Raw genomic sequence first — 21,499 nt, 5'->3', positions numbered from 1 at the left:
GGCCTCACTGCCAGTTCTACTGGCTGGCTGACGTCCCTCAGCCTGCCACCCTTCCGGTGTGTCAAGACTTGGGTTTCAGGCAGAGCTTGCTAGCCAGAAAGCACAGCCATCTCTTTAAAGTGATTCTGCATTTCTCACTCATATGCATTTTGAATGCTTATCACAGTTCAACATTCTGAGTATTTGTTTTCCCCGTAACTGGAGTTTTCCCTTCAAGCCCCCCACCCATTATACTGCCCTCACCATGCTCCTTCCATATTCACCTCAAGAGAATAGATACAGGTATGTTCCAGTTCCTCGGTTATACTGGAGGCTTGACTTCTATTTTTAAGGATGACTGGTTTTACTGGGGCTCTTAGCTTTTCAAGTTTTGAGCCCCAACAATTCGCCATATAAGATCAAACACAAGGGAAAATGTCTGTGTGGCAGTGGCCACCACCCCGGGGAGGCCAGCAGCTAAATACAGACTGATGCTTCAGGCAGAAATGTCACACGGAAGGAAGGTGATGACCAGCACAGGTCTCGGCAGAGTCCGTGATACCCGTGATTCCCGCCTGATTCTCACGCTCAGCCCTTCCCCACCTTACAGGAAGCAAGTGCTAGGGGCAAAGTGGAGGCCTGCCTCCTACCGTGTGGTGTTGCCCTCAGAGCACCTGCTGTGGTCAGGAGCCATCACTGTGCTTGGGTCCAGGGCAGGAGACCTGGGAGCTACGTTTTCTCGCCCCCACCTCTGTCTTCAGGTCAAGACTTGAGGTCAGGAGAACAGAAACTGAGTGTGAGACTGCACACTCTTGGCATTTGCATTAGAAAACATTTTTGGAAAAAATATTCTAGAAATTTTCCTCTACATCTATTTGAGTACAGAAAGAAGGAAAGTGATGTGATTATGTTTTTCCATCCTTCGAATCATTGCTGGTGTCCAGAGAAACCTACTTAACACCCATCTCCATCCCTTGAGCACAGGGAATGGAAATGAGTGGCACCACACAGCTGGAGTCAGGCATGTGGAGTGCTTGGGGAGGGACAATTTTGTGAGTACCTCTGGGAGCCAGGTAAAGCACCTGTAGCTGAAAGAGTGAAAACATGAACAGAATGTAGACCCTATCTCGAAAAACAAGAGTTCTGTCTGGTAGCTGCAGTGTGGTCAAGGGCACGATAGAAGTTAGGTCACTAAGTTACAAAAGCTCTGAGGCACAGAAGGGGAAGGAATTGCATAAACTAGCTGTCATTGCTGGGAAATCAGGAAATGCTCCGCATACTCTGGAGAGAGCAGCATATCAGTCAGTTTTTTTAGATTATTCTGTGGCCATATGTGGGATGGAATGAAGGACACCTGGGCTGGAGTCCTGAACGAGCAGGCAGAAGGCGGTGGAAGGAACCCAGGGAAGAAGCACAGCGTCCCTGAGGGGCTGCTGGTGCCAAGGAAGGGGCCCAATAGGACTCTCAGGTTGGGGTACCATGGGAAGGTCAAGAGGGACTGAGGGAGAGAAGACGAAAAGCTCAAGTTTATTTCAGCCTCAGTGCCAGAGGGCACTGCAAAGGCTGAGGCATACTCAGGGAACCCTGCTTTTGAATCTGATAGGAAAGGAGTACCTTATTTTCCACCAACCTCGGATATAAACCTTGCTTTGACGTGTACCCCTGGAGTCTATGGACTCCAGTTCTCCATATAATGATATGCTTAACTACCCCCTGAGAACTTCAGAGCTCATCAAACAGCCTTAAAAATGTGCTAAGAGCCCTTAATGAGGCCTGAAGCCTTCAATTAAATTAAACTGATAAACAAAAGCCCTGACAGAGGTGTCAATTTGTAGCTATCTGCAGGTCAGGGATTAGTGAGCCTTTGGGTGAGCATGTGTGCGTGTGCGTGTGTCCCCGTTTGTCCCCGCCCCGCCCCAGTGGCCAGAACTCCCACTTCCAGTCAGGAAGAGTCATTTCTATGAAGGGGATCCAGTGATACGGCTCCCTCCACGGAGCCACTCTTACAGTCCCACAGACCCCTCCCTAGGAGAGCTGGAGAAGAAAAGGGGAGGGGGGCCCCATTTCCATGTAAGGACACAGAGGCCCCGTGTTCCCCAGGTGTCAGGGCAGAGTGCTAGGTAGGGGACATGGTGGGGCTGCAGCCTCTTCTTGCCTGGAGGTGTGGGAGTGCAGGGGAGGGGATGTTCGTGGCGGGGAGGAGCGGACCATGGTCGCAGGTTTATTCCTGGGGCTGAGGGGTGAGGACAGGTGAGGGTGGTAGTGAAGACAAAAGAAAGACGGAGCACTGTCCCTACCCCCAGTCCTGTGAAAGAAGGAATCGAGCAGCAAAGAAAAAATGGCCTTTTTCAGTCTCAGCCAGCAGTCTTGGCTCCAGGCCTGTCCCTCCTCTGTGGCCCCGGCAGGGGGCACTGCAGCCCCACTGAGGCTAAGAGGACTAACCGCCACCGCCCCCACCACTGGACACGGGCACGGTACTGGCCAGGGTTCAGCTGGGTCATGCTCATCCCCCAGATTCAGGCTGCCATCCTGCTGCCCTCTCTAGGAGCTGCGGCTGGAGGACACAGGGAGCCGTGGAGGAAGAAAAAAAAAATTTATTTCATCAGAGAGCCTCTGAAGGCACCTGGTTTCTGTTGAATATAAAAAAAAGCAGTTAAATGGCAACTGTACAAGGTGCATGATTGGTAGGAACAAGGCAGGGGGACCAGGGGAGGGATATGGAAATGTGGGCGGAGGAGGCACACGGGGAGAATATGGAAATATTATCATACGGGACCTGAGACAGACAGTCCCGGCCCCAAGCCACTGCTGGTATATATGCTGAAGAGACACACACACACACATATACCCACATACCCTCTCTCTCTGAGCCTAGCAGCCTCTGCTGCCCTGCTCAAGCAGCGATCAGTCAGAGCCAAGTGCGGGGGCGTGGTGGCTGAAGGGGACTTGAGCAGATGCACAGCCTGCATGCCCTCCCTTGATTCTGACCCTCAGGCTCACAATGTCCCCACTGTCCATCCGTAGACGCTCCCTCCTCAGGGCCTGGACACCCAGGCCCAGAACAGGCTGTGAGAAAGCAGAAGCTGGCGAAAAGAGAAAACCTCCAGACCACCCCTGCCCATCCCTGAAGGAGAAGAAAGGGCGCAGGAGCAGGTGGTCAGTGCAGTCCTTCTATCCATCCACGGTCACACAATAGACCGGCACAGGAAGGAGAAGACAGCCCCCAGTGCCAGGCCCAGAGACAGAAAGAAGGCCATGATGGCTCCAGCTGTCTCTGCCTCAGCCGGCTTCACTTTCCTAAAGGCGGGAGGGCAAGGCTTCCTTAGAATGGCCCCTACCCCAGCCCCCGCCCAGCTCTCCCCCCACAGAGCATCTGTGATGGCGAGACTTGCCTGAGCACAGAATTCTGCTGCTCCCCAGGCCCATCCTACTTTCCCACCTCCAATCTGGCTTTTGCCTCTTGGGGGAATGCGTAAGGGGGTTGTCTCCCACCTTCCCGCATCTCCACCTGGGTACCCTGGGTGCCCCACCCTCCACCACGACCCCTTCACCTACATGCCCCTCCAGGATCAGGGAGTCTCCTGTTGCCCTCTCCCCCTCCATGGGCTGTCCGCCACTGGAACTCTAGACCCTGCCTAATGCCACCAGGGGCCCCACTCACTTGGGCCCGAAGCACATGCAGAGACTGGCGAGGTAGCCGTTGGAGAAGGCGAAGGCAGCCATGAAGATGATGAACCAGGCGTCGTGCTCAAAGACCACAGCCAGGTGGCGGCGGGGCTGGACGTTACATAGCAACAGCAGGGGCACAAACAACATCCGGGCCAGCACCAGGCTTGGCAGCCAGTGGCTGTCCTTCCCGGGCTACGGAGGAACAGGTGGTGCCTCAGCCTGGGCTGGCCCCCAGCGCTCCACTTGGGGCCCCTCAGGATCTGAATTGGATCTGGTTACCCTTCGGGCATACTGATTGTGAGGGAGCATGGCTGAGCCATCTTGAGAGCTGGAAACGTTCTATATCTTGACCTGGCTGGTGATTATACAGCAGCACGTGCGTGCGTGTGTGTGTAGTCATTAAGCTGTACGCTTAAGATCTATATGACTTAGTACACATAGATTATGTCTTGTTTTTTTTTTTTAAAAAAAGGCATGGTCCCATTATCACCATACTTTCCTGCTTCCCTTTCCGGGTCTCAGGCTGAACTCCGCCCTCCCTCGCACAGGGGCTGGGCGCCTCCTTCTTCCACTTACCCATGTAAATACAGCGGTGAGGCTCCGGCCCAGCCAGTCAAAGACATTGAAAGTCAAGAAACAAGACACAGGAATGAAGTAGTCTCCTGGAAAAAGAAGAGTAGAGTCAGGGGTGGTTATTAGGTCCAGAGAGGCAGATTCAGCAACCCTAACCCTCACGGGGGCTGTTTCCCCAGCTGTAAAATGGAGAAGATGCTTCCAGGTCAGGGAAGGGCAAATGGGCCAGGAGAGTTTAGCTGGGGAGACGGAAGCCCAGGCTCCCCCTGCCCCCCACTCCCAAACCTGCTCTAGCCCCAGTGTGCCCCCATCCTGGGAACCCACGGTGTCCTCACCCCAGGTACTGGTGCCCGCGATGCTGGACTGGACCTCAGCAGTCACGGCAGGAAACACCCCAATGGTGACCGTGAAGATGAAGCAGACAGAGAGAGCCGGGACTAAGATCTGGAGGAAAGGGACCCAGGTCCGCGTCTTCAAGGTGGCTGTGCAACAAAGAGCCCAGAATCGCCCCCCCCCCCCCCCAGAATCCAGGGGAGTGGCCAGTCTCGGGTAGGAAAGGGAGTGGATGGATAGCGCATGGGTCGGGAGGGGCAAAAGTAAGAGAAAAAGAGGGTAAGGGGCAGAGGGCAGAACACCCATGTCCCACATACATTTCTGAGGATGGCTCGGATTGAGTGGCCTTTGTTGGTGGGCTGAGAGCTGGGGGCTGGAACTTTGGACTCCTCTTTGTTTGCTCCTGTCTCCTCTCCTGGGGTGGGGTGGGGTGACACGTTGTGGGAGCATCACGTTGTAGGGAGGACAGAACAGTAAGAGATGACAGAAACATTCCCCCAAAGGGCTGGGGTTAGTTGGGGGTGGAGACCCCTTCCCTGGGACACAGCCACACCCTAACACCGAGCCCAGACCTCCCAGACCTGTAAGTCCCACATCACAAGTCCCAGGGGGCCTGACCTCTCCCAGGAGCCTCAGGTTCTATTACAATAATCTGAAATTGCTTCCCACTGCCCTCAGATGTTCAAGGGCATCCAGCATTTCCCCCCATTTCACCTCTCCCGGCCTTTGTTTCCTATTGCTCCCCCCTCATCCCAGCCCCAGTCCCTCTGGCTGCTGGCTTATCGCTGCCAGCCAATACAGCACACTCCTTCTTGCCCTCTGTACCCAGGCTGCCCCTGCTGGGCAGGCCGCCCTCCAACCCAGCTTCTGCAGGCTATTCTGACCTTTACTAATGAGGTCCAACTTGGTCTCCTGCTCCCCAGGCCCTTCAAGCTTGAACTGTTGGTAGTAGCGGTAGAATTCCTACCAAGTGAGGGACACCAGGGAGGTGGATTCAGAGGTGGAAGCTCCAGAACTCCCCCCTCCAACGCCAGGTTTGGGTCCCAGAACACCACCGGTCTGGAGCCCTGGACTCCCCACCCCCACCCCAAATCCGGCTTTCTCCATCTGCTTACCAGTCGGGGCAGGGCCAGGTAACAGATGATGGCTAAAACAATAACCCCACAGGCGATAATAAAGTAGCCGAAGGCACTTTCTGACAGCTCTGAGCCACCTGTGTGGAGCATGTGAGTGATCAGAGACTGTCCCGACGCCTGACCCTCCCCTCCCCCCCCCCACCAACCAGGCCAGCAGGCAGACAGGTGGCCATACTTACTGGCAATGGCACAGATCATGGCCACCGAGGCGAAGATGCCTGCCAGGCCCTGGCCACTCATGATGGGGGCAGTGTAGCTGGTGGGCAGGAGGCCGGCCAGACCAAACAGGCTGCCTTGCAGGATGGCACCGAATGCTGGGGGCACGAGGTGGGCATCAGCAGGGGAGAGGGAGCAGAGTGGGACTTGCTTCCGCTGCGGGTGGCTGGAGGCCCGTGGGAAAACGGGTCCCGGTGGAGTCGTGACACCAAACACAGCCCTCTCTGCCCTGCCTCCCAGCCCTGGTTCGTGCGTGCTCAGGCCTCTGGAGCCCGGACCGCCCACGGCATCCATTTCTTTCCTCTGGGGGGAGGAAGGGGCTCCGTTCCTGGCTGACTGTGGGTCTGAAGGAAGGGTGGGGGGATATGGGAAGATCTCTGCCCCTCCCAGCCCCACTTACAGTTGATGAGAACGATCTTGACCATGGTGATGACAAAGAAGGGTATGGCGTCCAGCTGCACCTTCACCAGGACAGCAGTGATCAGGAACACCAACAGGATGGCTACCAGGCTGCCCAGGATCCGAACAGACTGGGGGATCCTGCCCAGAGGCCAGGGCGGTGAGGCCGGGGGCTCAGCCCAGGGAGAGAGAGAGGCATCGAGGGGTCAGGCCAGGGGCCCAGGCGCTCACCTCTGATGCAGGAAAGAGTTAAGGCAGGTGAAGAACAGCAGGGGCAGCATGGCACATAACGTCATGACATTGTTGAAGACAGCACTGAGCAAATTCCGCTCTGGGGAGGGCACTGTGGGGGTGGCTGAGGGCTGGATGTCCTTGCTCAGCTCGGCAGTGACCAAGGACATATTCTGGGACTCGTCCAGGCGGTTTGTGAAATACTGTGGGGGTTGCAAGACAGAAGCCTTGAGACTTCTCTCCCGGCGCTCCCGAGGACACAGCAGCCAGGCCCTACATGTCCCCTGGAGCCCAGGTCCCCGAGTCTCACCCTAGTGGCTGTCATGAAAAAATTCCATGGGAGTAGCGTCCCCAGACCCAGCATGAAGAAGATAAGCCAGACAGCTTTGTACCTGAGGATGGGAGAGAAAAAGGGGCCAAATGATCCACCATCCCCCCCTCCTTCCCAGATCAAACCTAAAAGCTCCTGCCTCCTCAACCTTCGGGCTCTCCAGCCATCGCAGGACACAGGCATCCGTGTTTATGTCCATGTGCCTGAGTCTTCCTACGGGTTTACGTGGAAAGGGAAAGCGTCCTGGGATAGGGAAAAAGGCAGACAAGTCCATAGGGGGAGGAGGGCCAGGGAGGGACACAGGACTGAAAGGCATGGCCAACAGGACCTTGATTCTCAGCCCCGAAGACTCGGGGGACCCTGCAGGCTTGGGAACCAGTGTGACCCACACATCCGGAGGTGGTTTTGGAAATCCTGCTAGGGGCTGGGGGTGGGCGGGTGAAGGAGAAAGCAAACAGAAAGTGTCTTCCACCCCCACTGGGCAGGCTGGAAGTGATTATGCCGTCTGGGCAGGCACTGTGTGGCTCCCCAAAGAGGAGTCTGAGGTCAAGAAACTCCCAGACCACTCTGGACCTAGTGAGACAGGAGGGCGGGTGACTTGGGGTGGCTGGGAAGTGAGGGAGCTGTTTTTTCCCCCGGCCCAGACAAAACTAGCTTTGTAGGTCACACCACATAGAGGAGGCCAGGTGGTAACAGGCCATTGGACGTCACAGAGAGCAAATGAGTGCCGCCCCATTCGGCTGGCCCGGGGCATTGCCCCCAAGCCGTATACCTCAGGGCCTGTGTGCGATGGGCCAGCCTCCCCCAGGCAGCCCTGGGCCCTCCCAGCGTGGTCTCCGGATGTGTCTGCCATACCCACCCACAGCCCACGCTGGCTTTCTTCACTGAGTGGCAGGGACAAAGCCCAAGGCAGGGAAGAAACAGGTCTGGCCAGAGCACAGGGCCTGGCCTCACACAGGAAAGGCCTGGGTGAGTGCTCCGAGTGGGGAGGCCCGAGCCATTCAACTACAGAGCCCCCCACCGCCCCCGCACCTCATATCCTCATGACCTTGAAGAACACAGCCAAGGGCTTGATTCAGAGGCCCAGAATGAAGGGAGAAGCCCCTGGCCGAGGCTGCCCAGAACAGATGGTCAGAGCAGGGCTGGGTGACGGGACCAACGTGCATGGAGATGGGAGAGGGGTTCCCAGAACTGCTACCAACGGGTGAGGCTCTGACAGGACAGGCGGCCTGGGAACGGAGGAGACAGGGAGCGACCCAACCTGGGGCCTGCACTTACTAGGTCTCCTTAAATTCCCTCCCATCCCAAATAAACCCCACCCCGATTTTACAGGTGGGAAACAGTCACAGAGAGAGAGGTCCCACAGCCAGAAGTGGCCTAGTTTGGCGGCCTTTTGGCACAAGAGGAAGACGGGATGCGCAGGGGCGAGGGGATGCGGTGGGGGGCCTGGGCTGAAGGGAGTTTTGGACCGCAGGCATGGCTTCCTCAACTGTCTTGGGACCCAGACTCCGTGGAGAGCTTCAACCAAGCTACAGCCTCTTCCCCCACAAAACCCACACGCGTGATCGTGGTGGCAGGTCTAACTTAAAGGAGCTTACAGACTCCAGGCTGGGGAAGCGAGAGCGAGGTCAGCTCAAGGACCAGGGTGGGCCAGGGTCATCTGAGGCAGAGGCTCAAGGCCAGGCCTGAGGAAGAGGGCAGTTCTGCCAGATGTGTTCTGGAACGAGGGGTGCCGCCAAATATTTCCCCAGAGTGATGGGAGGAGAAGCTGGAAACTGCTAGCTGGCTAGAGAGCAACAGTGGAAACACTGAGAGGCCAGGGAGGGGCTGCCGCCGCCCACCCACCCTGGCCCTTCCAACAGGCACCCCAGCTAAGGCACACCCGGCCCCCACCCCTCGGGCAGACCTGACTCACAGCTACTTTGCCGGAAGGCCAGTCAGCAGTGGAAACTCCAAATTCCAAAGGACATGGCACCCAGCCCCTTGGAGACCCATGTCCGCCCCCCTGGATGCCCAGCCCAGGTCCCCGTACCTGTCCTGAGGCTGGTGAGTGGTTGTCATGGTGACGGTGGCGTCGGGTTTGCCTGGCTGAGAGCTCCCTCCTTCTGGCGCTTGCTGGGGGCAGAAGCAGCGTGAGGCCACGTCTTGGCCCTGCTTCCTCATAGGCCTCTTTAGACTCTTGTGGGGTAGGTGGCGGTGGGGAGGGCACACAGAGCGGGCAAACTGAAGAGTCCAGAAGGTACCCCCCGCCGGCCCTGGCCCTCGGGACTGCTCAATCTGACCCCTGCGGCCAGTGCTGTCGGGCCCCCTGCCTGCTCAGGCGCTACCTGGCTCCCAGCCTGGCCACCGCTATTTTTATCTGGCAGCCGAAGCAGTTTGTAAGCTGGGAAACAGGAGAGTGGCGAGCAGGAGAGGAGGAGGAGGAAGTATGAGCGAGAGGGAGGGAAGGACTGGCAAAGAAGGAAGGGAAGAGGATGAGAGGGGTCAGGGACTGCAGCGATAATGGGGGGGAAGGAGGGACAGGAGGAGGGAAACAGGAGTCAGAGCAAAGAGGGCGCGGGAGGGGAGGAGGGAGGGCAGACAACAAACATTCGCAGCTGCAGCGATAAAGGACTAAAGCCAGAGATGCCTCCCCGCACCCCACCCCACGCCCAGGTCCCTCTCTGCAACTCTGACCTTCACACCCTCTGGGGGGGGGCCCCTGCACTCATGGCAAGAGTGGACTTGGAGAGCCTGCCCCCTCCTGGAGGCCCCCCAGCCCCCAGCCTCTCTGTGCCGGGGGCGCTTTAACCTTCCTTTGCAGTCACTGCCCAAGGGTTTCCTAGTCCTGGCCAGTTTTCTAGGAAAACGCTTCACCACGATGTGGGGACACAGCCCTTCCCACAACTAAGCTTGCCCCTCCCCTGTCCTGGCACCAGGGTAACCCCATCCCCCCTCGGTTCCTCTCTGACTCACTCCCAGGCCCCTGTCCTCTTCCCCTTTCTGAGACCAAACTTGAAGGGAAGACTGGAGGAGTAGGGGCACAGGCCTGACCTAAAGCTCCTAGCTTCCCCCCTCAGTATCCCCCTCCTGCTTCCCACTCGTGTAGGGGAGGCACCCTGGCACCAGATGAGACAGCTTTCCCTTTGGATAGCATGGAAAGCCAGGCAGGCGTGTGCTGGCGCATCCCCCACGTGCGGGCCTAGCTCTGGAACCAGGTCTGCTGTTTGGGGTGAGGACTGGCTTCCCCACCCGCCTGGGCCTGGGCCTGGGCCTGGGCCTGGGCCTGGGCCCGCACTCACCGGATGCCCAGACTTGCCAGCAGAAGGGTCAGAGCAGAGGGGGCCTGGGCAGTCCTTGGGAGGTGGTCCTAGCTCAGGCTCTGGCAGCAGGCCTTGTCCATGGGCTCCCCCTGGGTAAGGATCCAGAATTAATAAAGTGGCAGAGGCTGGATGGGGAGAGAACCCTGCACCTGCAGGCCTTGCTGTGGGAGGGATCGGCCCCATTCTGAGAAGCCTCTTACACACACACACTAAAAACTGCTCCTGTAGATAGCCTGGGAGATAAGCCACCCAGCAGTCTCGGTAGGGGAGCTGAGGGTGTGGGACAATTCACGGGTATTGCCAGTGCTCCAGGTCCCAGCCTGAGACTGGCAGACACATACCGCCAGGGACCCCCAACACCCTCAATGGGCTTCTCTACCCTTCCCCATAATTCCTCTCAACCCCGCCCTGGGTGAACTCCAGCCTCTCCAAAGGCGTTCCTCAGCCCCCCAGCCCACATGTGGGTTGTAGGGGGCTGCAGGGCGGGGACAGGAGGAACACATCCACACACCTCCAGATGGAGGCAGAGGACTTCTTCCATTCATCTTTTCAACAAATATTGACTGAGGACCTCTGCATGCTAGCCAGGCACTGTTCTAGGCACTGGGGAATGGACAGAGTGGTGAACAACAGTTTTATGTTTTCAAGAAGGATGGGGGCAAGAAGGCTCTACCCTAGGGGGTAGGCAGAGAAGGCTCAGGACTCAGATTTTCTATTAGGTATTAGGGAGGGGATCTCCCAGCTTCACACCTCAGCACACCCCGTGCTCCACCCCCCCACCCCCACAGGCAAGATTCCTGGCAGTGAAAGAACTGGTATAGCTTCAACCCAGATGGGAGCTGGGGTGGAGAGAATAGAGTATCTCCCCTTCCTTAGTAAAATCTGCCTTAGGCTTGGGAAAGTATTCATTTCTGCCCTCTCCCCCAGCTACCCGCCCACGTTCTGTTCTCAGCCATCCCCACCTCAGTCCTGGGCACAATTCAACTCCAGGGGAGCCTCTCCCCTCTGCCCACATCCTGACATTCAGCTGGCCAGCCCAGGTATTTTGTTCCTGCCTGCCTTTGCCCAGCAGCAACCAGGGATTTGATCCCAGCTCAGACCACCTGCTGTCCCTCCAGCCATGCCCTGGCCTGCCAGGATGGAACCCTGAAAGTAACCACCACACAGACTGAGCACCTCCCTACCCCCAGGCCCCCAGCACCTCTCATGCACCCCAGATTCTAGACACACCTTTGCGGTCAAATTCTCTACTCCCTGGGGTTGCGTGTGGGGCCAGCCACTATGTGCAGATAGCTCCTCTTGCCCTCACAACCACCCATAAGCTAGTATTAAATCGTCTCCATAGAACAGATGGGGGAGGCTGAGGTTCAGAGAGGTTGAGTCACTTGTCTAAGGTCACAGAGCTAGTGAATGGGGTGCGCTGGAATTCCAACTCAATGTGCAACTTATTCTAGCCTTCTTCTGGGGTGGGGAGGTAGGTATAAAGGCTGCTTCTCAGCTAGCCCCGTATATTGGGAGATGAGGGGGAAAATAGGGTGGGGGCTGAGGTCATCTCAAGCCTGACAAGAGCTTCAGGTGTAAGGCAACCCCCTCCCCCCTCCAATAACACACACATCCTGGCACGGAGAGCTCAACAGGCAGAAGTGGGAGGTTACCCAGAGGAATGGGCAAAGGGGCCGCCCCAAGAAGGGTGAAGGGCAGGGCTGAAACCAGCCCTCCTCACCCACCACTGCTCTCCACCCCGCCCGAAGGAAACCAGGGGTTCTGAGTTAAGGAAGGGTCCTCTCTAGGAGTAAATGAGGATGCGCCCAGGAAGGGGAGGCCAGGAACAGACAGCTCATTCACCTCCAAGCCGCGTGCCCGCATGCCCATTCCCCCCACCCAGCGCAGTTACCGGCGCGGCCCCTCTCCTGTACCAACAGATCCATCGAGATTACCCATCTACTCGCCCGCCCCTTGCGGAGGTCAGCTCAGCGACAGCCGGTTTCAGGCCCAGGAGCCAGGCCGCCCACGCCCCGCTCGGGTCCTGATCTCCGCAGAGTCTCCACGCGCCCTGACCCTGGCGCGCCACGTGCAGCGCGGCTCCGCACGCTCGGCGCGGGGGAAGCGAGGGCCCCACGCGGCGTTGCCTCTGCGCGCCGCGTCGCTGCCAGGCCCGGCCTCCCTGCCCTCGGGGCGGCGGGGAGAGGCGCCTTACGCGCCGGCGGTTCCCGGTCCTCCCCTCCCCGACCCCCCGGCACCCCGGCCCGGGCAGCACCTGCTAGGAAAGAGTCCTACGGCGCCGAGATCCGCGCGCCCTCTCGGCAGCTTCCCGCGCCCGCCGGAGCACATTCAAACCCGCCCTCCGCTGGGCCCGCCCGGGCCCGCCCCGGCCCGCCCCGGCCCGCGGCCGCAGTCCGCTCCCCCCTACCCGGCGCGCGTACGCTTCCCCCCCCCGCCCCGCCCGCGCCGCCGCGGCCCCGCCCCAGCTACTCCCCCCCCCAGCAGCTCCGGATGCGAGCCTACCCCCCTTCCCGAGCCGCCGCGCCCATGCTCCCTCCCCCCGGGGCTGCCGGGCCCACCCCTCGCGTTATTTCTTAAGACAGGACCTCTGGGCCGTGCCACACCAAACCCGGCCGCGTTAACGAGCACCCGGGGCTGGAGGGGTATCATCCCTAGTCTGTTCCGCGCTGGGGGTCCAGAAACTCCTACTGTCCCTGCAGCCAACCCTCTGCCCAGAGCGGTGCGGAGTCCCCTCCCAGATATTCCGATATCACTCCCCCCAACCCCCTCCCACGCCACTTTCTCCAGTGCACCTTTTCCTTTTCCAGCGCCCGCTCCCTTTTCAGGGCCACCTTCTGCCATTCGCACTTATCCTCTGCTCCCCCAACCCCCATGCCCAGGGACCCCTCTGCATCGTCAGTATAATCAGTGACCTGATTTTCCCACCTCTAACACACACAGACCCGCACACCCACACGCAAACACCACACCAACCTCAACTGGGATTTGGAGGGGGATGCGTGTCTGGGGGGAGGGTAGTGGATGGGGTAGAGGCACAGGTCTGTAGGCCCCTCAAGATTCACTCTTTCTAAATCCATAACTTTGGAAAAGCTGAGAAACAGTTGGAGATGGTAAGAAAAAAAAGCCCCAAACAGCCTTACATCCTGAGTGAATCCTATTGTCCCCAGAGGCAAATGCCAAGCCTTGCTGAGTCCCACATCCGCCACTGGCTGAGGAGGAAGGGGGTGGGCATGCTGAGGAGTGGTCTGCCCTTCCTGCACCTCCACGGGAGGGGGAATGATTCCCCTGCTTTTGGTTGGCCAGTAAATTGGGGGGAGGGGAGAATCAGGGCCCCTGTAGCAGCCCTCAGTGCTGGAGGATAATCGGTCTGCTGGTGAGGTTTGAAGACACAAAGTCCAATCCAACGCCCACACCCCCCACACCCCAACTACCCAAGAAACCTGTCCCCTGGAGAAGCCATGGACACTAATTAACAATTAGCAGGCGGCGCCTTGGTGGCTCAATCGGTAAGCGCCTGCCTTCAGCTCAGGTCATAATCCAGAGGTCCGAGTCCCACATCGGGCTCGCTGCTCAGCGGGGTGTCTGCTTCTCCCACTCCCTCTCAAATAAATAAATATATATATATATATATTTTAAAGATTTTATTTATTTATTCGTGAGAGACAGAGAGAGAGAGAGAGAGGCAGAGGGAGAAGCAGGCTCCCAAGGAGCAGGGAGCCCGATGCGGGGCTCGATCCCAGGACCCTGGGATCATGACCTGAGCTGAAGGCAGTCGCTTAGCCATCTGAGCCACCCAGGCGCCCTAAATATATATTTTTTAAAAACCAAACCAATTAGCATTACTAACATCAAGGATGAGGCAGGGTCATACCCTCTTGCCAGGAAACAGACTGGGCCCTGAAGGGAGGTGTAGTTTTTCTACTTAAGGTCAGTGGACTGTCCCCAAGCTACTCCAGAAGGGGTGTTCTCAGCCTTCCGGCGCTTCCCACGGAGACATGACACACCATCACCCCCCAGCCTTAAGCAAACAGAGGGCAGGAAGAGGGGTAGGGTGGTATTTTTTTAGGCAATGCCCCACGACTTGAGGGCCACTTCATGTCTGGGTCTACCCACCCCCATTCCCATTCTGTGTTTGTCCAGTCTCTCGCTCTTCCTCTCCCAGCCCTCCTCTCCCCTCTTCCTTGGCCCAGGTCTCTGTCCCCACCTTCATTTCCCATCTTTGGGCCCGTGGGGGTGGCAGGACTTAGTGGTCAGACAGACGTGCCTGGCATGGCCAGGCTGGTGGCCAGTGGGTGAGGCTGTGTGCAGAGTGGGCTGGAAGGGGAAAGCAACTGGAGGGAAGTGGTGAGGGTCCCAGGCCAGACAGGGGAAAGGCTGGCTCCTCTCCCCACCCCCGCTGAGGCCTGGCCTGCTCACTAGATGGCAACAGCCAGGACTGTTATTGCTGGAGAGAAGCCCATCTGGCGGTCACCCTGCCCGGGCCCCCAGCCAACATCCACGCCCCTTCGGAGCCCTTCCCTGACCAGAGATGGTTGCTGGATGCCAGGGCCCTCTGCTGGACAGCCTCAGGGCCTCAACTCACACCAGCCTGTGCTGGGAGGTTTTCTGGGTAGGCCCAGCCAGTCCTGTCACCCTCTGCCGTCTTACGTCTTTCTTCCTCAGGTCCCTGGCATAGGAGTAGGGTGCAAAGGGCTGATCCCACCCCATCTCCCACTCTGAGACTGTCGCTTGCCCCAGACTCCCTCCTTCGTGTTCCAGGCCCCAAGCCTGCCCACCACCTCACACACCGGTCCACTCTCCCCAGCCTGTGTCCATCTGTGTTTGCTGGAAGTGTGTTTGCTTGGCTTGGCTGTTTGTCACCAGCACCTATCTCATGACTGTGCGTTCTCATTTTGTTCCCAACTCTGTGTCCATGGCCCTGTCTGTGGCTGGGCTGGGACTAGGGAGAGGCCAATGAGGCATTTACTTGCCTGAGGTGCAAATTTTATGGGGGCGCCAAAAAAAGTTAGAAATCAAGATAAATAATATTTGACTGAGATATTTTTAAAAAAATCAAAGTTAATGCACAAAATGATATAATGAACAAAACATCCACATTTAAAATAAAGACAGGATCCAGCCCTCTCCGGGCCGACTCATCTCACTTCCCTCACTTTCCTAGTGGGTGTGTATTTAAGGGTGAGAATGAGGGTCAGAGTTCAAGACTTGAGGTTCACTACGTCTGGGCTTGGTCTTCCCAGCCTAATTTCCCAGAACTCTGCCTACCCTTTACCCTGGGCAGGTCTCTGACCTTGGGGGAATCTGGATATGGTTGGGGTGGCGCAGCGGGGGTGGAGGAGTGGGGCGGGGTGACCTTCAAAGTCCGAGAAAAGCAACCCCTCCGCCGGAAATCGCAGAGCCCGACCCCACGTATAGCCCCCCACCCCAGCCCCACTAGGGCCCCCACCCCACCTCTCTCCGCCCGGCCCCGCGAGGCGCGTGGGAACCGCGCAGCCCCCGCCCCACCGCCCAGCGGCCCGCCTCAGCTCCCCGAGCACCCGCCGGATTTGGAGGAGGAGGACGAAAATTCCCCTCTGGTTCCCCGTCCTGGCCTCCTCACCTCGGGGCTGGGGCCATGGCCGGAGCTCGCAGCCCGCGCCGGGTCTGACCGGTCTCCGCTGCCGGCGGGAGAGGGGTTGCAACCGGCCACGCCGGCGCCCGGCCCGCGCCCGGCGACCTGCCCTGTCCCGCCCCGCGCCGCTCGGGAGCGAGGAGCGCTGTGGGAGGCCGGCGGCACGGGAGGCCGGGATCAGACGGAAGAAAAGGTGCCCGTGACCCCGGAGGGGAACGGGGTTAGGGGACCACGAGCTGGAACTCCCTTCACTCCGCCCCTTGCCCCAGGTCGCCTTCCCGAGAGGGGTGAGCACGTGCACTGGCTTTGGAGGACGCCAGGGGGAAGCAGATGGTGCCGAGGGGTGGCCAGGCCGGGGTCTGGCGGAAAGCCCCGCGGGGCTGGGGGGGGGGGGGGCGCGCAGCTCGGGCCTCACTTCTTCCCCCGGGGCCGAGCTTCGGAACGAAGGTGTGGGGACCAGATGGGGGTCCGGAAAGGGGCCCGCATCCCTCATTTCCCCCCTCTGAACCCACAGCCCAAGACTCCTGGAGGGAGGGAGGACTATTATTTGGGAACAATAAGCAAATTACCCGGAGGCTGAATGCAAATGAATCTGACAGCTCTTATTTGACCTCTTAGGAGCTGCTCTTTGGGGAGGCGGAAATAATGAGGTGAGTGCCTCTGGTCACTCCCCCACCCGCACCCCGTCTAGATCTCTTCAGGGACACGGGGCCCCTCAGGGGAAGCATTTCTACACTGCTCCCCTGGGTGGCTGCCCGCGGGGTCCCTTGGCAAACAAATCTCCCTCTTCCCACACCACTAGGTGAGAAGAGTCTCCAACCTGGCTCAAGGACGTGACGTTTTCCTCCTTACCTTGAGCTGGCCAGCCAGACCTCCAAATCGGACCCAAGACTGCTGGGTCACAGTGTGACATACTGACTGAAGTTACACAAGGGAAACAACCTCCAGGAGATGAGGACTGCGGGACAATGGGATAGGAAGCAAAAGGAACCCTTGAGTGGTTTCCCCACCCCCGCCCCCACCCCACCCGCACCCGCACCCCCACCCCCTGGCCACGTTAGGCTCTCTCTCTGCGTAGGAGCGTAGGAGCTGTGTGGGTGACACGACTTTAAATGGCGTCCCAAGAACTCAAATCAACAAATGTTTATTGAGCACCTGCAGCATGCTGGGCTTTGGGGCAAGACTGACTCCCTAGGGAACCAAGGTCCTATTCTTTTAGGGTAAATCCTGAGTCTGGAAGACAGACCGTCTGGGTTAAAATCTCGCCTCTCAGGTAAATTGTCAGTTGTCCCTGGGTAAGCAATGTCCCTCATTGGACCTCATGTCACCGTTTGGGGATAGGGGAGGAGAGTCACTTCCTCCCTTCCCTGGAGCCAGATGTGATTAGGAAAAAGGGGTCTTGGGAGGAGGAATTCAGGAGGGGTAATGATCAGTTTTCTGCTCGATGCTGGGCATCCTTCCAGTCATTCCTGTTGGGAGAGGGGAGGCGTCCTGGTCAGACCCTTCTTGTGTTCAGTCCCCCACCGTGTCTTCCGCACACTGGGTAGGCTGCGCTCAGTGATGGTGCCAGGACTGTCATAGTCCAGAAGAAAGGCTTTCGATGACACAGCCAATATCAGGGACCGCGGCCTCATTTGGGGGGAGCTAGCCTCTCCCTCCTCTCCTGGCCGGCCGCTCTGGAGGCCTCCTCAGCGTCGGGCGGGCGTCTCTGGCTGAGGACGAACAACACACAGCCCAGCAAAGCGTCTCGAACATCCTGCGAGCCTAGGCGGCGGGCCAGTCGGCGCAGCAGGGGCAGGAGGTGCCGGCGGGCCAGGCGGGCGGCAGGCAGAAGCAGGCGGCCCGCCAGCGTTCGCAGCAGTAACGGGAGCAGTGGGACCGGCATGGCTGGGTCCGGGACTGTGGAGGCAATCCAGGCTCTAGGCTTACCCCTTTCCTGCTCCATCCTCACCTGGCAAACACTCGGGGTGGGCAGGCTTCCCCCCTCCGCCTCAGTTTCTACCCTTATGCTCCCCCCCACACCTCAGTTTATGGGTCATTTTTGCTTTCCAGAAGCCCTTTCTCTTGGCAAGGTAGCTGGGGCAGGAGGGTTCTTACCATAGCGCAGATGAAGACACCAAGGCAAAAATAAAGCTGGGGCTAGGACTTACCGTTTGCCCTTCCCAGCCTCCAGGGGCTCCTACTGTTCCCTAGATCTCCCCCCCCACCTCACCCCATTCACACCCTCAGGCTCCCTGGCATTCCCCAACTCCTCTCAATCCAGCAGGAGTTCTTCCCCAGGCAATTCTAAGTTTTCTTCTGAGGCCCCTTGATCCACCCTGACCTGACACTTCTGACCCTCCCAATCCCCCACCCCCACCGGTCAGCAGCCGCTCTCACCAGTCAGAACTGTTGCTCAGAATGAATCTCTGGCTGGATTTGCCTGCAGGGGCATAGCCTCACTGGCCCCTACCCGGCTGCCCCACCAAGCCCAGCCCCACCCTAGGACAGCTTGCCTGGGTGGGGGGAGCCACGAAGAGACAGCTGTGTCTGGCACCTGGTATATTGAGGGGAGGAGGCTGCTGGGCTAGAAGAAGTGGAAGGAACAGATGCAGGAATTCTTCCTGCTGGTTGTAGAACCCAGGCTGCACTTTCTAATGGTGTGACTCAGGCACATTGATTCCTCTGGTCTCCAGTCCCATCCTCTGTTAACTCAGTAACTGGGAGTTAACTGGCAGGGGTAACGGGAATGGAACAATGTGAGAGACCCACTTGCCCAAATCTCAGAAGCAGGAAGACTGCGGCCTAGACACACCAGCAGAGAGTGACCTACACAGGGAGAATAGGACGTGGGCAAGCACTTGTGGGCTGTCTCCGGCGGGTAGAGGAGTGGGGTCACCGTCCATCAGGTAGCTGGGCTGAGTTGGACACAGTGGGGTGGCACTCCCACTCAGGACAGGAAGAGGGAGACCCACTTAAGGACCCTCATTGCCCACTTTCCCCCCAAGATTAAGTGAAGTTCCATGAGATAGCCTGATACAGAGACAGCCTGGGTTTGTTTTGTTTTTAAATACCTCATCCTCCTACTTCCTAAAATGGGTCTACTTTTTGCCTTTCTGGACTCAGAAGAGATAATGGCCATGAAAGTATTTTGTAAGCTTCACAGCCTCGGGAGTATCAATGATCCTCATTCCACCACCAGCCTCCATCAGTACCATCACCATTTCTAAAACTGTCAAAGACCTTGAAGAAAGAAAACGTAAATATCAAAAATGCCCGGCCCACTTGTGCCTGGAGAAAGCAGGGGAGAGGAGCTAGAGCACAGATTTACTGACATAGCGCTCCTCTCCTTCGGGGTGCTTTCCCAGCCCACGTGTTGGCCGCGGGCCATCCCCAGGCCATGGGCGGGACATATACTGAGTCCACATATGGGCCAATCCTGTGAATTCATGATCTCACTCAGCTCTTACCTCCACTCTGCAGGATTGCCATTATTATAACCATTGTAAAGATGAGGAAACTGAGGTTCAGAGTGTTTAAGCAACTTACCCAAAGTCATACAGCAGATAAATGGCCTGATCTCCCCCCAGACCTGCCCTTCCCTCAGGCCTTCCCACCTCTGTAAGTGGCAACTGCCACTTTCTAGTTCCTCTGGCCAAAATCTTGGACGTTATCTTGACTTCTCTCTTCCCATCACAGTTCACTACCCGTATTAGTAAATCCTGGTAGCTCTACTTTCAAAATATTCAGAATCTCACCACCTCACTGATGTCGTCATGACTACCCTTTGTCTGAGCATTCATCATTTCTCACCTGAATTATTGTAGTAGCCTGCTAACTGGTGTTCCTGTTTCTCTTTTCCATACAGAGACCAGAATGATCTTTCTAAAACATGAATCAGATCCTGTCTTCTTTCTGCACAAACTGTCCAGGGGCTCCCACCTCACTCAGAGTTAAAGCCAGAGGCTTTCATTGTGACCTACAAGGCCTTGGGTGGTCTGACCTCCCCTAGCTTTCTGACTCAACTTCTATCCTTGTCTCTGTCGTTCTGCTCCAGCCACACTGGCTTCCTTGCTTTTCCTTAACTGTGCCAGATGTATTTTCTACATCAGGGCCTTTGCACCTATTGTTGCTCCTTTGCACAAGGCTCTTTCTCCAGGTATCTATCTCGCTCTATCTCTCACCTCCAAGTTTTTGCCCATATGCCACCTATCCATTCTATTTATTTATTTATTTTTAAAGATTTTATTTATTTGTCAGAGGGAGAGAGAGAGCACAAGCAGGGGGAGTGGGAGAGGGAGAAGCAGGCTCCCCGCTGAGCAAGGAGCCCGACGCAGGACTCGATCCCAGGACCCTGGGATCATGACCTGAGCCGAAGGCAGACGGTTAACCGGCTGAGCCACCCAGGCGTCCCTATCCATTCTATTTAAAAGTACACTTCTGGGCGCCTGGGTGGCTCAGTTGGTTGAGCGACTGCCTTCGGCTCAGGTCATGATCCTGGAGTCCCGGGATCGAGTCCCGCATCGGGCTCCCTGCTCAGCAGGGTGTCTGCTTCTCCCTCTGCCCTCTTCCTTCTCGTGCTGTCTCTCATTCTCTCTCTCTCAAATAAATAAATAAAAATCTTAAAAAATAATAAAATAAATAAAAAATAAAATAAAAGTACACTCCTCCACCCCATCCCCTCTGTCTCCTCTCTATCCAAACCTCTGTTTTACTTCTCTCCACAGAGAATCATTATCCGTAATGCTATATATTTTATTTTACTTCCTTATCTTGTTGATTATCTGCCTCCCCCACAAGAATGTAGGGATTCACCTCTCTTTTATCTGCTGCTGTGTCCTCAGTGCTCGGCAATAAACAATGTAAGAATAAATCAGTAGAGGGGACACCTGGGTGGCTCAGTGGGTTCAGCGTCTGCCTTCGGCTCAGGTCATGATCCCCGGGTCCTGGGATCGAGTCCCACACATCGGGCTCCCTGCTCGGCGGGGAGCCTGCTTCTCCTTCTGCCTGCCGCTCCCCCTGCTTGTGCGCTCCCTCTCTCTGACAAATAGATAAATAAATAAAATCTTAAAAAAGACTAAATCACTAGAGGCTCTGTGATGCGACCCAACCTCAGGCCTGCTCGTCCACACCCTGTGCTGGAGAACCCCAGAGCTCCATCGATCTGAATACACTCCTCGGATGTGAGAATCCCACTTGCTGAGAGAGCCTTTTGGACAGGGGGGAACCGACCTCATGAACCCAAGGGAGAAGAAGTCAGACTCGATGGTTCCCTTTGGGCCCCTCTGAAGTGTGTAATTTTGAGGGAACCCTGGGGTCCCAACCAAGCGCTGGCCCACGTAAGCCACTGCTGTGACCTCAAGTCACCCCCCCCAACCTCAGTTTCCCCAGCTGTGAGGTCCTTGGACCCTGGACCTGGAGCCAGCCCCATCCCCCATCCCCTCACCCCCACCTCAGCAGAGTGAGGGGATCCAGGGCCTGGGCCAGTGAGGCAAGTAAGAGAAACAGGATGTTGTCTCTGGTAACAATGGGGAACCCCGGGCAGGGGGGGCGGGTAGAGGTGCGGGGTGTGGGGGGGAACTAACTGCCACAACCTTGGGCTGGTCGTAGCTTACTCTCTACCCCGCAACGCCCCTGTCCACCTCCTCCCCACCCTCACCTGGGTTAATCCTTCCCCACACCCATCAGCCTGCCCCAGACATTTTCTCCAAGGTAGAAAACCAAGGGCTCTGCTAAG

The 21,499-nt window shown here is 57.5% G+C and overlaps 2 protein-coding genes across 9 annotated transcripts; both read right to left on the bottom strand.

Annotated features, from left to right (window-relative positions):
- Positions 1-2,557: 2,557 nt before the first annotated feature.
- SLC29A1 (solute carrier family 29 member 1 (Augustine blood group)) lies at positions 2,558-15,910 on the bottom strand. Of its 8 annotated transcripts, none has more exons than XM_064597659.1 (14): positions 15,772-15,910; positions 10,149-10,258; positions 8,900-9,045; positions 6,847-6,928; positions 6,537-6,739; positions 6,307-6,446; positions 5,870-6,004; positions 5,670-5,767; positions 5,439-5,517; positions 4,872-4,969; positions 4,557-4,692; positions 4,225-4,310; positions 3,641-3,840; positions 2,558-3,276 (listed from the first exon to the last, which is right to left on the bottom strand). In XM_064597659.1, exons 3-14 carry the CDS (start codon positions 9,028-9,030, stop codon positions 3,165-3,167), a joined length of 1,500 nt encoding a protein of 499 aa, XP_064453729.1. In that variant the 5' UTR covers positions 9,031-9,045; positions 10,149-10,258; positions 15,772-15,910; the 3' UTR covers positions 2,558-3,164. The 8 variants fall into 8 exon arrangements, with proteins under 8 accessions (XP_064453729.1, XP_045722914.1, XP_064453730.1 ...); XM_045866958.3 differs by having other exon boundaries at positions 4,557-4,665; XM_064597660.1 differs by having other exon boundaries at positions 8,900-8,982.
- Positions 15,911-17,413: 1,503 nt separating this feature from the next.
- On the bottom strand, positions 17,414-17,668 carry MYMX (myomixer, myoblast fusion factor). Its single transcript, XM_045866959.3, has one exon. The coding sequence runs from the start codon at positions 17,666-17,668 to the stop codon at positions 17,414-17,416; it is 255 nt and encodes an 84-aa protein (XP_045722915.1).
- Between the last annotated feature and the right edge of the window lie 3,831 nt (positions 17,669-21,499).

Source organism: Mirounga angustirostris, unplaced genomic scaffold, assembly GCF_029215605.1.
Source record: "Mirounga angustirostris isolate CCGP_5_RB_7025 unplaced genomic scaffold, mMirAng1.0.hap1 SCAF_8, whole genome shotgun sequence".
Taxonomy (NCBI): Eukaryota; Metazoa; Chordata; class Mammalia; order Carnivora; family Phocidae; genus Mirounga; species Mirounga angustirostris.
This window is presented reverse-complemented; position numbering and strand designations above follow the sequence as displayed.

Coding starts and splice junctions, on each gene's coding strand:
- SLC29A1 (XM_064597661.1), bottom strand. Junction 9,046..10,148: donor CTGGCAAGTCTGGGCATCCG/GTGAGTGCGGGC, acceptor CTACCCCACAAG/AGTCTAAAGAGGCCTATGAG. Junction 4,970..5,438: donor GTTGGACCTCATTAGTAAAG/GTCAGAATAGCC, acceptor ACCCCACCCCAG/GAGAGGAGACAGGAGCAAAC.
- MYMX (XM_045866959.3), bottom strand. CDS start 17,668: ATGCCGGTCCCACTGCTCCCGTTACTGCTGCGAACGCTGGCGGGCCGC.